General features: G+C 57.8%; 1 protein-coding gene across 6 annotated transcripts in view; it reads left to right on the top strand.

Annotated features, from left to right (window-relative positions):
• The window catches only part of RAP1GAP (RAP1 GTPase activating protein), a 185,149-nt gene extending 170,065 nt beyond the window's left edge, over positions 1-15,084 (top strand). For 4 of the 6 annotated variants that reach the window (XM_084651477.1, XM_084651474.1, XM_084651475.1 and 1 more), the window contains 5 exons: positions 8,254-8,374; positions 8,686-8,785; positions 10,129-10,232; positions 11,269-11,315; positions 12,344-12,434. In XM_084651477.1, the coding sequence (XP_084507603.1) occupies positions 8,254-8,374; positions 8,686-8,785; positions 10,129-10,232; positions 11,269-11,277 (334 nt within the window). In that variant the 3' untranslated portion in view covers positions 11,278-11,315; positions 12,344-12,434. Of the gene's footprint in view, positions 1-7,312; positions 7,577-8,253; positions 8,375-8,685; positions 8,786-10,128; positions 10,233-11,268; positions 11,316-12,343 lie in introns of those variants that run through there. The other 2 variants (XM_084651478.1, XM_084651476.1) reach the window with 2 other exon arrangements.
• The last annotated feature ends 1,600 nt before the right edge of the window (positions 15,085-16,684 follow it).

Here is a 16,684-nt window from a genome sequence, read left to right as displayed (position 1 = left end):
ACATACGGACCCAGTGCCCCAGGCTCAAGGGCAGACTGAGCAGACCGAACCCGCACACAGTTAACTGGGTAGGGACCCAGCCAGATGAGGGGCAGGCTTCCCAGGCAATGGGGGTTAGCAGTGTACCAACTGCTCAGGAGGGAGGAGTTTCCCAGGCCAGTTCCTCTGGGGGGCTGGATGCTCCAGACTCAAGGTTCTCAGTTTACAAAGTGGGTGCAGGGCTGTCCCTGCGGAGCGAGTGCCTTGTTCCCCTGGAGGTGGCTAGGAGGAAGGTCATGGGATACTGGGGTACGGATGCTGAGGTGATGCTGGCCCAGTCCGAGGTGGTGGCCCAACAGCTATCTGACCCTGACGGGTGTGGGCGGGACACCATTCAAGGTGCCCATGGAGAGGGTACATCTGAAATGGGGGGCCAAGGAGGTTCCCAAGTATATGGGGGTGCACCACTATTTGCCCACTGAGGTGTTGATGGGGGGACCTAGAGGAATGGCCAAGCAACCCCCAGAAGGCCCTGGTCGTGACCTGTAGCCAGAGCCGGCAAAGGGTACCTCACCGGAGGCACAGGACCCTACCCCAGTGCGGAGGGAGTGCCCAGGGACAAGGCTCAGAGGGGCTGCGGCTTCAGACCCAGCCAGCAAGAGGGAGCAGGTCCCCATCCCTTCTCCAGCCGCTGAGTTCCAGGCCGAGTTGAGGAAAGATCCCTCCTTGCGGAAACTAAGGACCTGGCCGACCTCAGTGCAGCACAGACCATGGGGAGAGGTTGCCAGGAGAGGCTCCTGTGGGAGAAGGGGTTCCTGTACCGAGAATGGGCTCCCCCAGGGGAAGTAGAGTCCTGTGGGGTCAGGAGGCAGCTGGTGGTCCCCCCGAAGTATTGCCGCAAGCTCCTGTACCTGGCCCATGACATCCCCCTCGCAGGGCACCAGGGAATCCGGCGCACCCGGCAGAGGTTGCTACAGAACTTTTACTGGCCCGGGGTCTTTACCACGGTCCGGCAGTATTGCCGATCCTGTGACCCATGTCAGAGGGTGGGGAAGGCCCGGGACAAGGGGAAAGCGGCTTTGAGACTTTTGCCCATCATAGAGGAGCCTTTCCAGGAGGTGGCTATGAACATAGTGGGGCCTCTCAGCAAGACAACCTGGTTGGGGAAGAAATACATTCTGGTGGTGGTAGATTTCGCTACCCGCTACCCCGAGGCAGTGCCCGATCTTCCATCGAAGCAGACACCGTGGCCGATGCGCTCCTGACCATTTTCAGCCGAGTGGGATTCCCCAAGGAAGTCTTGACAGACCAAGGCTCCAACTTCATGTCGGCCCTGCTCCGGTGCTTGTGGGAGGAATGTGGGGTTCGGCACGACTGGGCCTCCGCATATCACCCCCAATCCATAATGCTGGTGGAGAGGTTCAATGGGACGCTAAAGATGATGCTGAAAACCTTCATGAACCAGCACTCTCAGGACTGGGACAAGTACTTACCTCACCTGCTGTTCGCATACAGGGAAGTGCCCCAGGAGTCTACTGGATTTTCGCCTTTCGAACTGTTATATAGAAAGAGGGTAAAGGGGCCCCTGGACCTGATGAGCGATGATTGGGAGGGGAAGGCCACTCCCGATGGGGAGTCAGTGGTGGAGTATATCCTGACCTTCCGAGAAAGACTTGCTGAGCTAATGGGCCTGGCCAAGGAGAATCTGGGCAGAGCCTAGAGGAAGCAGAAGGTCTGGTATGACCGCACGGCGCGGGCCTGCACCTACGCCACCGGGGATCAGGTGATGGTTCTCATCCCTGTGAGAAAGAACAAACTACAGGCCGCCTGGGAGGGCCCTTTCAAGGTTGTCAAGCAGCTAAATGAGGTAAACTATGTGGAGGAGCTGTCGAACCGGGCGTACCACCGCCGGGTGTACCATGTGAATATGATGAAGCCATATTATGCCAGGGGGAATGTGGTGCTTGCCGTGTGTGGACATTGGGAGGAGCAGGACCCTTTGGTAAATATATTCCCTAAGACAGGAGCTGGCTCCTCCCAGGAAACAGTTCCCCTCTCTGATTGGCTAACCCTTGCCCAGGAAGCTGAAATCACAGGGGTGCTGCATCCGTACCGACAGCTGTTTTCCAACCAGCCTGGACTCACTAATCTGACTGTCCACCGGGTACAGACAGGATCGCACCCGCCTATAAGATGCTCCCCCTTCCAAGTCACAGGGAAAACTGCTCAGGACCTGGACAGAGAGGTCAATGACATGCTGGCTTTGGGGGTGATCCAGCCATCTGCCAGCCCTTGGACCTCGCCGGTGGTGCTGGTCCCCAAAAGGGACGGGTCGATCCGGTTCTGTGTGGACTATCGGAAGCTCAATGCCATCACCGTGTCTGATGCCTACCCCATGCCCAGGCCGGACGAGCTCCTAGACAAGCTGGGAGGAGCTCGCTACCTTACCACCATGGACCTTACAAAGGGCTACTGGCAAGTGCCACTGGATGCAGATGCCCGGCTGAAATCGGCCTTTATCACCCTCTGGGGCTCTATGAGTTCCTGACCCTGCCTTTCGGCCTCAAGGGAGTGCCAGCCACCTTCCAGCGCCTGGTGGACCAGCTACTGAGGGGGATGGAGAGTTTTGCCGTGGCGTATATTGACAACATCTGTGTCTTTAGCCAGACCTGGGAGGACCACATGACCCAGGTTAGACAAGTGCTGGACCGACTCCAGGAGGTTGGGTTGACCATAAAAGCTGAGAAATGCAAGGTGGGGATGGCCAAGGTATCTTACCTGGGCCACCGGGTGGGGAGCGGCTGTCTAAAACCAGAACCAGCCAAGGTGGAGGTGATCAGAGACTGGCCTGCTCCACACACCAAAGAGCAGATGCAAGCCTTTATGGGGATGGCGGGGTACTATCAAAGGTTTGTGCCCCGCTTTAGCTCCATAGCCACCCCTATCACTGAGCTATGCAAGAAGGGGAAGCCAGACAAGGTGGTCTGGACCGAGCAGTGCCAGGAGGCTTTCCGGGCGCTGAAGGAGGCTCTGGTTAGTGGCCCAGTCCTGGCAAACCCAGGCTTTGACAAGCCCTTTGTGGTGTTCACCGACGCCTCAGACACAGGACTGGGAGCGGTGTTAATGCAGGAGGATGAAAAGGGGGAGAGACACCCCATCGTGTACCTGAGCAAGAAGTTGCTACCCTGGGAGCAGCACTACGCGGCCATCGAGAAGGAGTGCCTGGCCATGGTGTGGGCCCTTAAGAAACTGGAGCCCTATCTCTTCGGGCAACACTTCATCGTGTACACCGAGCACTCTCCCCTGACCTGGCTGCACCAGATGAAAGGAGCCAGCGCCAAGCTCCTGACATGGAGCCTGCTCCTGCAGGATTATGATATGGACGTGGTCCATGTGAAGGGAAGTGCCAATATGATAGTGGATGCGTTGTCCCAGAGAGGGGGCCCTGAACTTCCCCGGGTCACGGGTCAGAGTGACCTCGCTCAGTTCAATCTCAAAGGAGGGAGAGATGTGACGGAGCAGGGAGTGGGGAGGATTGACCTGGGGATGTTGCAGGGGAGTTTTACTGGGACTGTGTGCATTGGTGATGGGATAGCAGGGGGTGACTTCACTGGAGGGACGATACCTGAGCCTGTAACCTGAGCCCAGGAGCGGGGTTGGGGCCAGGTGACACCTTTTGCCCGAGAAGCTGAACAAAGGCTGGGGGAGGAGCCAGGGGGAAGCTGGAGAAGATGGCTGTAGGGGGGCTGGAGTTTGGAAGGGGACTGGGGAAACAGAGGGAGCCCCAGGGCTGGGATCTAAGCTCCCTGCCCCCCAGATGGACCTGACTGAGGGGGTCCTGTTGTCTGTACCTACAAGCTCTGATTTGGACTGTGTTCCTGTCGTCTAATAAACCTTCCATTTTACTGGCTGGCTGAGAGTCGCAGTGAATCGTAGGAAGTGGGGGGGTGCAGGGCTCTGACTCCCCACACTCCGTGACACTGCCATGTGTCTCTGGGGGGAGCAGGGGGGTGCTGGGTCTGACTGCCCTTTGTCTTTGGGGGGAGCAGGGGGCGCTGGGTCTCACTGCCCAGTGTCTTGGGGGAGCATAGGGGGGTGCTGGGTCTGACTGCCCTTTGTCTTTGGGGGGAGCAGGGGGCGCTGGGTCTCACTGCCCAGTGTCTTGGGGGAGCATAGGGGGGTGCTGGGTCTCACTGCCTTTTGTCTCAGGGGGAGTTTAGGGGGGTGCTGGGTCTCACTGCCCTGTGTCTCGGGGTGTGCTTTCGGGTGGGGGGTGCTGAGTATCGCTGCCCTTGTCTCGGGCGGCACGAGGGCTGCTGGGTCTCACTGCCCCGCATCTTTTGGGGGTACAGGGAGGGTGCTGGGTCTCACTGCCCTGTGTCTCGGGAGCGGGTATGGGGGCTATCAGGGTTCCCTTCCCACTCTGAACTCTGGGGTACAGACGTGGGGACCCGCATGAAAGACCCTATGCTTAATTCTACCGGCTTAGGTTAAAACTTTCCCAAGGCACAAATCCTTCCTTGTCCTTGGACGGTATTGCTGCCACCACCAAGTGCATTAGATAAAGATTCAGGAAAAGAACCACTTGGAGTTCCTCAAAAAGAAAAGGAGGACTTGTGGCACTTTAGAGACTAACCCATTTATTTGAACATCAGCTTTCGTGAGCTACAGCTCACTTCATCGGATATTTCCTGTTTCCCCAAAATATCCCCCCAAGCCCCTTGACCCCCTTTCCTGGGCAGGCTTGAGAATAATATACCAACCAAATAGGTAAACAAGGTGAGCACAGACCAGACCCTTGGGGTTTTATGACACTAAAAACCAATCAGATTCTTAAAAACAGAACTTCATTATGAAGAAAAAAGTAAAAGAACCACCTCTGTAAAATCAGGATGGAAGGTAATTTTACAGGGTAATAAGATTTAAAAACACAGAGGCAAAACTTCAAAGTTACAAAAACAGGAATAAACGTCCCTCTTAGCATAGGGAAAATTCATAAGCTAAAAACAAAAGATAAGTAAAGTAAGGAAATGCATTAAATTATGTGATGAAGTAGGACTGTTCTTAATGTTTTCTCTGAATACTGGGTGGGTGCCTCGGTTTCCCCTATGCATTTCTTAAGTATCTAGGTGGTGGGATAAGGGTGTGTGATTGTTGCTGAGCCCTAGAGGGCCAGTGTGAGGCTGTCCGGACAGAGAATGGTAGACACCGTGTCTCCTGGCAATGGATGGCCTGGGCCCTCCCCTGCAAAGGGGCCAACTGAAGGTGTTGGAGAACGAAGAGATCAGGTGGCCTCGGAGGGGCTGGAGAGTTTCAGTTTGGAGCTGGCTGGGGAAAGAGAGGGAGGCCCAGACCTGGGGTCTGGCCTCCCTGGCCCCAAGATGGACTAGACTTAGGGGTCCTGTTTCCTGTACCTACTAGCTCTGTCTTAGACCATGATCCTGTCATCTAATAAACCTTCTGTTTTACTGACTCACTGAGGGTCACGGCTGACTGCAGAGTTGGGGTGCAGGACCTCTGGCTTCCCCAGGAGCCCGCCTGGGCGGACTTGCTGTGGGAAGCACATGGAGGGGCAGAGGAGGCTGAATGCTCCGAGGTCAGACCCAGGAAGGTGGAAGCCGGGGGAGCTGTGTGTCCTGCAGAGAGTCTGCTCTCAGAGAGGAGGTTCCCCCAGAGTCCTGCCTGGCTTCGTGTGGAGTAGTTCCAGAGCATCGCTCGGGGACTCTGGGACAACTTACAATTTTTGTAATCTAGATGCTTATATCAGGTAGGGTTTTAGGAGCTGGTTTTTCCTTCCCTGGTCCCTCTCTGTCCCAGAGAAAACAACAAAAGACCACATAAACAAACCTCCCCCCAGAGATTTGAAAGGATCTTCTTCCCTTATTGGTCCTTTTGGTCAGGTGCCAACCAGGTTATTTGACCTTCTTAACCCCTTACAGGTAAAGGAGGGATTTTATGCTGCTCTTAGCTGTATGTTTATGACAGGGGTGCTGGGTCTGACTGCCCTGTGTCTCAGGGTGGCAGTATGGGGGGTGCGGGTTCTCACTGCTCTGTATCTTGGAGGGGGAGCTCAGGGCTGCCCACAGGCGGGGACAAGTGGGGCAATTTGTCCCGGGCCCTGCAGGGGCCCCCACGAGAGTTTTCGGCAGCACTTTGGCGGCGGGTCCTTCAGTGCTGCCAAACACGCCTGGAGTGAAGGACTCGCCGCCAAAGACCGGCCGCCGCTTCTTCTGCTCCGGGTCTTCGGTGGCAATTCAGCAGCAAGGGGTCCTTCCACTCCACGTCTTCCGCGAAGTGCCCTGAAGACCCGAAGCAGAAGGACCCCTGCCGCCGAAGACCCCAGGCCCCCTGAATCCTCTGGGTTGCCCTGGGGGAGCTTAGGGTGTTGCTTGGTCTTACTGCCCTGTGTCTCGGGGGGGGCACAGGGGGGTGCTGCGTCTCACTTCCCTGTGTCTCAGGTGGGAGTTTAAGGGGGTGCTGGGTCTGACTGCCCTGTGTCTCGGGGAGGAGTTTAGGGGGGGTGCTGGGTCTGACTGCCCTGTATCTCAGGGAGGAGTTTAGGGGGGGTGCTGGGTCTGACTGCCCTGTGTCTCGGGGGGTGGGGTACAGGGGAGGTGCTGAGTCTGACTGCTGTGTCTCAAGAGGGTGCAGGGGGTGTCTCTATGGGTCAGTTAGGGTGGTGCTGGGTCTCACTGCCCTGTGTCTCGGGTGTGGGGGGGTGCAGGGGGGCTGGTGCTTGGTCTCACGGGGCATGTGGGGGGTGGGTGTAACTTAGTGGCCTTTGGCAGGACACAACTGAGAGTATCAATTCAGGACAAATCGCTGAGAGCAGGGCAGTCACTGCCCAAGGCTGGGGGTCCTTCACTATTAAGGCACACCAAACCAGCCAAACAGAGAAGACTTTGGTTTTATACCACCGGCTAACCAGAAGTTACACAAGCAATTCCCTGAGACACTCCAGTTTCCCAGTATCACCACCAGTGCCATGCCATAGGGGGGATGAATGCTTATGAAAACCAATACACCAGGAAAAGAAAAAAGATTCTCCTAATCCCAAAGGACCGAGCCCCAGACCCAGGTCAATAGACCAGTCAGATCTTATCCACAAATCACACTGTTGCCAATCCTTTAGGATCTAAAATCTAAAACTTTATTCATAAAAAGAAAGAAATATAGATGAGAGTTAAAACTAGTTAAATGGAATCAATTACATACAGTGATGGCAAAGTTCTTGGTTCAGACTTGCAGCAGCAATGGAGTAAACTGCTGGCTTAAATCAAGTCTGTGGAGAACATCCACAGCTTGGATGGGTCATTCAGTCTATTGTTTACAGCTTCAGTTTGCAGCAGTAAGGAGCAGGATTGAAGACAAAATGGAGGGTTTCCTGGGCCTTTTATATCCTCCGCCATGTGGAACGACCCCTTTGTTCTTACTGTGGAAAATCACAGCAGCAAGATGGAGTTTGGAGTCACATGGGCAAGTCACATGTCCCTGCATGACTCAGGTCTTTACAGGTGGAGCAGCCAATGCTCACATGCTATGTTGAATGTTCCCAGGAAGGCTCCTCATATGTAGATTGGAGTCACCCAAGGTCCACTGTCAGTTAAGTGTTTCTTGATTGGGCACTTAATCTGAAGAATTCTTTCTCAGGAAACTGAGGAAATGCTTCCCTGGTGCTACTTACAAGGCAAATTACACCCTTTTCATAGACACCTCACCTGACCTCCTTTGTACCAGATTTTGTGCAACTATAGGAGCTTGGTTGCAATAATGATCTATACAGTCACAGTTCATGTCAATAATGTCACAGGGGGGTGCTGGGTCTTACTGGCCATTGTCTCAGGGGAGAACAGTGGGATGCTGGGTTTCACTTCCCTGTGTCTCGGGGGGAGCTTGGGGGGGGTGCTGGGTCTGACTGCCCTGTCTCGGGGGAGTACAGGGAGGTGCTGGGTCTCACTGTCCAGTGTCTTCAGGGGGCATAGGGGGGTGCTGGGTCTCACTTCCCTGTGTCTCAGGGAGGAGTTTACGGGGGTGCTGCATCTCAGTGCCCTGTGTCTCTGGTGGGTGTATGGGGGTGCTGGGTCTCACTGCCATGACTCGGGGGGCAAGGGGGGGTGCTGGGTCTGACTGCCCTGTGTCTCGAGGGGGTACAGGGGGGTGCTGGCTCTCAGTGCCCTGTGTCTTGGAGGGGTGCAGGGGGGGTGCTGGGTCTCACTGCCGTGTCTAGGTGGGGGCTTTAGGGCGGTACTGGGTCTGACTGCCCCATGTCTGCAGGGGGGAGCCAGTGTTGCAGAGGCCCGAGGTGCTGCGGGATTTCTCCCGCTCGTCATCCAGCGCCAGCAGCTTTGGCAGCGTGGTGGAGGAGAATGAGGGTGCCGATGATTACATGGGCATGGTAAGTCAGGGTGGAGCTTGGCGCACTGGCCCCTTTCCCTGCCTCCCGGCCTCGGTCTGGAGGGGTGCTCGCTGCACAGAGCAGGTCCCTGCTGGCCACGGGGCATTGAGGGAAGATCGCAGCCACGGAGCGTGTCCCCTGGGTGGGGGGTTCCTGTCAGCAGGGCCGGGGGGGCTCGGCGGCTGGGGTGGACCCAGTACCCTCAGCTGGGAGGGGGCTCTGAGTCTCCCAGGAGGAGCCCATTTCAGGAGCTGATCAGCCGGGGAGTGTCTGCCTCACCTCCCTCCCTCCCTCTCCTGTGTGTGCCGCAGGAGAGCCAGGCCTCGGGGACGCCCCACAAGCGAGACTCCTTCATCTACAGCACCTGGCTGGATGACAGCCTCAGCACGGCCAGCGGGGGGAGCTCTCCAGGTACCCGACCGGGACCCCACCCATCGCGGCCCCAGCCACCACCAGCCCCGGCACCTGCCCCCTCCCCCTTTCCTCAGAGCTGCCTCTCTGAGACCCTCCCGATGCTTCTATGGGGCAGGAGCCTGGCCTCTGCCACAGACCTGCCATCTGGGGGCTGCCATCACACTGCACCGGACCCCAGCCATAGCAGGAAGGGGAGCTGAGTGCCCCCCACCCCCACCTCCCTGTTCACACACTCTGCCAAGCACGATACCATGGCACAGCAACCCCCTCAAGCTTCTGTTTGCCCATGTGTCCGCGTGAGAGCTGTGCACCTGTCTTGCCAGCCAATGGCTCTGGGGATGGGCAAGACAGCCTGGCATCTGGGCTTGGTTGCTGGGAGAGCCAAAGGGGCAGATGATAATCACTAGCTCTTGTATAACATGTCAAAGTGCTTGGGCGCTCAGATGCTGTTAGCAGGGGAATCTGGTTCTCCATTTTACAGATGGGAGAACTGAGGCACCCAAGTTCACACAGCAGGCCACTGGCAGAGCTGGGAATAGAGCCCAGGTCTCTTGAATCCCAGTGTAATGCACTGTCCACTAGGCCACACTGCTTCCCATGCTGGGGTGCAGAGCTGCGGGGGGGGGGCATACACACAGTTAGGGGAGCGGAGTCTCAGGGGACCGTAGCATCAGGAAAAGAACTGCAAGGCTTCAAACTTTCCAAATGGCTGGGAAATCTTCCTGCTGCCAGCTGGGCAGCCTGCTCAGGGGGGCACTAGAAATGCCACAGCAGGGAGATGCTGCCGGTGGGGCATCGGGGAAAGGCAGAGCCCGGAGTTCAGGCCACAGCAGGCTGCAGCTGCCGTCTCCGCTCACGCTGCTCTATGCTGCTGGAGCAAGCACAGCCAGCTGGTAATGCGAAGCACGCTGGGTTTGGCTTCAGTGTAGCAGGTTCCTTTGTGCTTCTCTGGAAGTGTCAAGCAGCCTTAAAGGGGAGCAGAAATGGCGCCCAGTGACGCCTGCGTGTGCAGCGGGCTTCCACTGCCAGTGAAACACTGGAGCGAGGCCTCTGTACCTGCCCTGCGCCCAGCCAGGGCAGGGCAGGGCAGGAGGCATACCAGGGGTCGATCAGGCTGTGGTCAGGGGTGTTGCCCTGCAGCTATTCTCTGCTTCCCAGAGGGTTCTGCCCAAGCTCTGGCCTGGGCCGAATGGGAATCGTTCCCCTGCGTCGTCCGTTATGAACATGGCTCCACCACTTGTCTGTGCCCCAGGTTTCTGGCTACCAAGCTTTGGACATTTAGTTCTCCCAGCCGTGCTGGGAGCTCACGTTTCCCATTCCTGTCTGACTCTGCCTTCCAGGCCCCTCCCAATCTCCCCAGCCGGAGCCCAGGAAACCTGGAGACCCTGCCTGTCCAGAAATCAAAATCCAGCTGGAGAAGTCCGAGCAGCACACGCCCCACCTGGTGAGTGCGCTAGCCCCGGGGAGAGGCCAGTGGGCGTTTACATGCAGGACTCCTAGGGCTTGCCCGCGAGGGGCGGGGGAGCTAGAGGGACTCCAGCGCTACCCTGAGGAGCCCCCACTACTCAGCACCTTGGCACCAGCACGGCTTTGCAGAAGAGAAGCAGTGTCTGTTCCCCTCCCCCACCGGACAGCCTGGCGCGTAGAGGGCCAATTCCTGACCATCTCTCTCAGACCGGTGAACATGGCACCATGTCCCTCTGCCCCCCAATTCTGGGCGGCCTTGCCTGGCTAGCTGCAGCATTCTGGCCCTCGCTGTGCCCCCTGTGCAGGACACTCAGACCCCCGTCACCCCTGCTTTGGGGCACTGGCCAACAGCAGCAGAAGGGGGCACATGGGGGCGGCTGGAACCCGTCGTGCGAAGTGGGATTCTCCAAAGCACTCAGCAGGGACTCCCCTCCCTCCCCCGGGGGTAGCTAGCACCACTGGCTGCAAAGAAGCCACGATAGATCCAGCTCCGGGCACTCCACCATCCTGCTTGGTGCAGGCCTGGAAGCCTGAGCGTGTCCCTGGTCTGGGGCCCCAGAGACCCTCACGGAGATCTATGCGGCTGTCGTAGGCTCAGCACCAGTGGACAGAGCTTTGCCCTCAAGGAGACAGCTTTTGTCCAGAGCCCCTGGGGCAATGTGCAGCCTGTGGCCTACAGCCACACCAGGGGTCAAATGCTTCTAACTCACCCTTATCCCAGCTTTGCCTGTGAGTCTCCGTCCACTGCCTCGCTCAGGGCTGGGCCATGGTAGCCAGGAGCACCGAGCATCTCAGTCCCTGCTCGTGGGACAAGGGGCAGCAATCCCTGGGCCAGGAACGGCTACTCACTCTGGCCTAGCCAGTGTGCCAGACACAGAACTATTTAACCCAAGCTGCACCCAAGGCACGCCTGCCCCAGGGCCGGATGGACAGCGAAGCAGTGGTTCTCTGTGGGTTTGTTTGTGACCCCAGGGTTGTGGTTAATGTCCCTGTCTGTGTGTCTGTCCATGCAGAGCTGCTAGCCCCTCACCTAGCCTCCGTGGACGTGCATCCCCAGAAGGTCAGCACCCTCTCAGTCCTGCCTAATTTGCCGGATCCTGGGGCAGGATGGTTATGGGGGATGAGGGTGGGCAGGGTTTTGCCGGAGCCTGGGGAGGGATGGTTATGGGAGGGGGTACAGGGCTTTGCCAGTACCTGGGGAGGGATGGTTATGTGTGGGGGAGGGCAGGGCTTTGCCAGTGCCTAGGGCTGGGATAGTTATGGGGGGTGAGGGTGGGCAGGGCTTTGCCGGAGCCTGGGGTGGGATAGTTGGGGGGCACGGCTTTGCCGGTGCCTAGGGGTGGGATGGTTGTGGGGGCAGGGCTTTGCCAGAGCCTGGGGCAGGATGGTTATGGGGAGGGCAGGTCTCCCCCTCCCGCTGAGGCTGGTCTCTTCTTGGGAGTACAAGCGCCCCCCCAACCCGGCTACCTGGGATTCGGGCTCTGCTATGGGGTAGGGGCTGGCACTTGAGCCAGGCCCTGGGCCTTTGGGCAGCTGCCTTGTGCCATGTTGGCCCAAGAGCTGCTGAGCCAGTTCTGAGCTGCCCTCTGTGTCTGGGGCGGGCAGAGCTCCTGGGCTGCCCCACTCCCGCCCCGTCCATGAAGGAGGCAACGGAGGGCAGCACGTTCTGTGGATTGTCTGTATTGCTTCCTTGGTGCTTCTGGGCAAGGGGTTTCCAGGCCCCCCGGCAGGGATCCCCATTGCATCTGTTAGTCCCAGTCGACAGCTGGCACGGGGAGGCTGGAGGGTGAGAAATCCCCCATTCACAGCCCTGAATCCTCAGATTTCCCAGCCTACCTCAAGGGCATGGCTGACATACGGCCGTGCTATGCCCAGAATATAGAGCTCTCTCCATGTGTGCAGAGCCTGCAGGGCTCCGGGACCTGCCACACTGGGGCATATGGATCATTTTTGGGGTTCCTGCTCCTGTTGGGCCGTGGTCTCCCCAGATCTTGGGCCACGGATTGTGTTTCCCCATGTCCCACCCACTGGCCTGTCGTCCCTTCCACCTCTGTACCCATGGTTACCCCCATCTCTGTTCCCCCCTAGCCTGGAGAAGATGGGAATTCTCACGGCCTGTGCTCAGCGCCCTCGCCCCACTCTCCTTCCCCTGCAGCACCCACACGAGAAGCACAAGCTGAAGGGCTTGCGGAGGGCCCCGAGCTTTGTCACAGCCGAAGACGACTGGCCCATCGCCAAAGCAAGCAGCCGGAGCCTGTGGCCTAGATGGCCGGGCCAGCTCCCTCCTTCCCTTCCCACATTGCGGCCAGGCGCTGGCTGCTTGAGAGCTGGAGCTTGTACACTGGGAAGGCCACCGCATGGCTGAGGGGGCATCAGGCCACCCGCCCGCGCCCAGAGCCTCTCCCGCAAGCGACCAAGACCTTGGAAGAGATTCCCGGTGGCCTGCCTGTCGTGTGCCCAGCCCCCAACCAGCTCGGCCTGCTCTGCACTTTGCTGACGGGACGTGCGGTGCCAGGCACTTCACCCATGCCCAGCCCTCGGACCCTGGGACATGCCCTGCAGCCCAGAACACCTGGCAGGCCTTGAAGGAACCTCTCCAGAGAGGAAGCCATTTCTACCCAGGCACCCAGCTTCCAGGAATGACACTATGGTGTGTTAGAGCCCAGCAACTCCCCAGTGACAGGCCAATAACCTCTGGCAGCTAGATCCTCCAGCCCCCACCTTTCCTGGCCAGCTGCATCCTTGTTCCCCACCTGTGGGGCCACCTTGGCCAGCCTCACCGCGAGAGCCTCCCTCAGGGTCGTCCCTGGGAGTCTGACCCAGCCCCAGAGGAGGAAGGGTGGCACGTAGATGATACCTAGGGTGAAGGGTGCCCAGGAACCAGCCTAGCATCACTGGCAGAGCCCAGGCTAGGGAGGAGTCCTGGGGGAAGGAGGGATTGGGAGATATGGCAAACTAGAAGTGGGACCCTGGGCCAAGGGAGAATGCCTATCTCTGGCCCTGGCCTGGAAAGCCATGCCTCCAAATGTGCATTGCCAGCCCCCCTGCAGCTCTCTGACAGGCTGGCCGGTCTGCAGGGATGTGGCCAGCACCTGGCTCTTGCGAGTGGCGGGGGTATATACCCCCTCCACCCACATCTGTACACAGCCACCTAGCATGGCCTCAAATAGCAGCCGTGGTGCTGGGCTGATGCCCAGGTGCGGAGGAAAGAGCCCGGCCTGGAATAGCTCTGCCTTGCCAGAGGGAGGGCTGCTTCCCCCTCCCCTTCATCTCCGCATGCTGGACTGGTTTGCAGTGAGCGTGTGGCTGGCCTGTGGTCTGTGCCCCAGTGCTGTGGGACACGAGCCAAGACTCTTCAGCATCCACTGCTGGTAGCCCCCCCCCCACGCAGGCCCCCCAGTAACATAGGGCTGTGCCTGCAGCCTTTCAGCAGTGTCCCTCTGCAGAGTGCCCTCGCCATGGCACCCTACATCCCAGCTGCTCCATGAGCCCGGCAGCATCCTGGGCCCCAGCACGAGGGCTCCCTGTGCACACAGGCGTCCGCCAGCCGCTCTGCCCGCGCCTCCTCTCCCGCCCTCAGCGACGCCCATACACTCCACAAACACCACGGTAGCGCTGCCCCGTGGCCAGCAGGGGGCGCCCCAGCCCCCACCCTGTTCTTTGCGCCCTGGAAGCAGGGTCCTGCGGAGAGCAAATGGAGAGCACAAGCTAGTGGTTCCAGCCAGGGCTGCGGGCCAGGTGGGCTCGTGAATGGCTGTGGGGAGCAGTGTGGGGGCAGTGTCTTCAGACTGGGGTCTGTGAGAGTTCGGCTGCATTAGGCTTCACGACTGCCCAGCTCTGGGGCACCCAGGCCTGATCAGGGTGGAATCAGAGCGTGTGTGAACCCAGGACTGGGCAAATGCCTGACGACTTTAGAATAAGTTGATCCCAAAGAGCCATGACGCACTGACAGACAATCTCTAGCAGACCCACTGCAGCCACCCGGGTTAACCCCGGCTCCTGCTGCAGGTGACTGGCCAGTGCGCTGCCATGCTGCACCAGGAGCCCAGAGGCACAAGGGAGGTTTGACAGGCCTGGGCGGGAGAAGCCAATTTGTTTTTTCAGGGATTTTTTAAATACTTTTTTCCCAAAAAGCTTCCTGAGCTATTTTTTAGTTTTTGTTTTTGATGAAAAAAATTACTCCTAAACCCCCGACTGGTGCGTTTTCACAAACATCTTTCGGGTCAAATTTCCAATTTTTTGTGAAAATATTTTAGCCCAGAAATGTTCCGTTTATGTTTTTTCATTGACAGACTGGAACATTTTGACGAAAGTGATGCAGGGTTGCCAGAAGTCCCTGAACCTAGCCAGGGTCCCCCAGAACTGGGCAGGGGGGAAAATTTGACCAAAATAAAAATTTTCCACCAAAAAAAGTCATTTTGCTGAAAAATACCTTTTTTTGTTGGAAAAAAACATTTTTTGGGGAAAAGTCTGCCAGCTGTGATATTAACCTCTTCTGTGCCACTGCCCAGGGTTACGGGCAGCAGGCCGTTTTGCAGCCACAAAGCGCGCACGATGCACTACAAAGAGCAGACCTACGCTGCTGTCCAGCGCAGCTTCCTGGCCTCCACAGAGGTCACCAGCCACCCTGAGTCCATTAGCTCCTGAAGTAGGATGACCTTGGTTTGTAGCCATGGGGGTCTGTTTTCATGTGGGGGCGTGCACTTCACATTGTAAAAAAAATATATATTGAACTGGCTTCCTCTGCGGGCAGGAAGGTACAACTTCCTGATGTGTGTGTATTTAATTTTAAACTGCCGACTGTCTGTGTAATATAACTATGCTGTGGACACCCAGGGGTATTTTATGTCTGTGTTGTATTCATTTTTTTTAAAGCGACATAAAATGCATTGGATCCAATTCTAAATTAATGTTCAGAAACTAATTTTTTTAAAATCTGAGATTGTGTTTGTGTTTCTGGTGAAATATGTATAAAATAAAGTTCTATTTATCGCTATTGTAAGATGACACTCTTTGCAAAAATGATTTTTAAGAGGCACAGGCTGGAAAATAAGATGAACCCCCTGTGCGGCTCCAAGGTGGGTGTGGGGAGCAGGGAGCCGAGGGCCAAGGCATCTGGCCTGGCCCTGAACCATCCAGACAGGGACCATACTTTGCATAGCTCAAGGATTTTGTAGGCAAGGATCTCAGTGGTGATGAGGTAAATCCCACTCCAAGGCAGGGCCATGCCACATGCCCCATTTCTCAGATTGTGACACTGATGCAGATTAAGGCTAATTTTTTAAGGTGCTCCCTGCTTTTGGTGCCAGACCTGAAGCACCTTGGCCCAGAGCCATGGAGGTATTGAGGCACCTAATTCCACTGAAATCAATGGCAGTTAGGAGGCATAATACGTTTGAGGCTCTGGGCCCTTGAGCCTTGTTTCTGAAAGGGCCAGCTATCCCCTCTGTTCCTGTTGAACTCAGTGAGGTCGCACCTCTGCAAAGCAAGCCCCGGCATCTCAAGTTGCCTAAAGTCAGTTGAGCTCAACCCCCCCTTTCCCCGCTCTCCTGCCCTCCAGCAGCATGCCTCCCCAGAGCCCTCAGCCAGTGCAAAGGAGATGGTGGGGAGGGGGGTCCCCACCCCTAGATTCAGCCACAGCAAGGCAAAGTGTGCGGGGACCAGCTGCAAGCCAGCGCCCATGACACCAGGCTGGGACCCAATGACTCCGGAGCGCTGGGGCCAAGCCGAGCCCAGCAGCCATGTGGCCAGGCGCGCCTCCTGCCTGGGCTGCACTGCTCCCTGTGGGTCTCTGGATCAGGGGGGTCGTGCAAGCTGGACTTCACTGGGTTCCCTCCTGCTCTCTCCCTCACCTCCCTCTCCCCACCAGGAAACAGCTGTCCCCGTGCTCGTCCCCGCCAGTTTCTGCCCCCAGCCAGTGTCAGCTGAGGTGCCGGATCAGCCCTCGCTGGGGACCCCCTCCTGGTGCGTAGCTGGCCGCCTGGCACCTGCTCAGCTCTGGGGCCTCGTCCTTGGGCGCAGGGTTATGCTGGTGCCACGCTCCCAAGAGCCACTAGATGGTGCTGTGACCCTATTGCGTCAGGCCTGGCCGTGGGCCCAGGTGGCCTGTGGGGTCTGCCCCCGGCCAGGGCTGCGCTGGCCCAGCCCCAGCCCTCGCCCAGAGGAGGCAGCGGCCAGAGCAGGGGCACAGGCAGAGCCAGAGGGTTCCTGGCGGCCAAGCAGGGGCAGCAAAGGGTAGAGCCCGCAGGGCGAGCGCTGGGAAACGGGCAGCTCCCACCCAAGCCTGACAGCTCCCATGGGCTCATCCCCATGGCGGTTGAGCGCCTGATCTCACCTCTCCGCCCCCAGCCATTATGGACACTTGCCATAGAATTTATTAGGAATGTAATCAAAAATCCACCAGGCCTGTCCAGAGCCCTCTAGGACACT

Source organism: Lepidochelys olivacea (genome assembly GCF_965140295.1).
Source record: "Lepidochelys olivacea isolate rLepOli2 genome assembly, chromosome: 18".
Classification (NCBI taxonomy): Eukaryota; Metazoa; Chordata; order Testudines; family Cheloniidae; genus Lepidochelys; species Lepidochelys olivacea.
The sequence above is the reverse complement of the archived record's forward strand: the minus strand, read 5'-3'. Positions and strand labels throughout refer to the sequence as shown.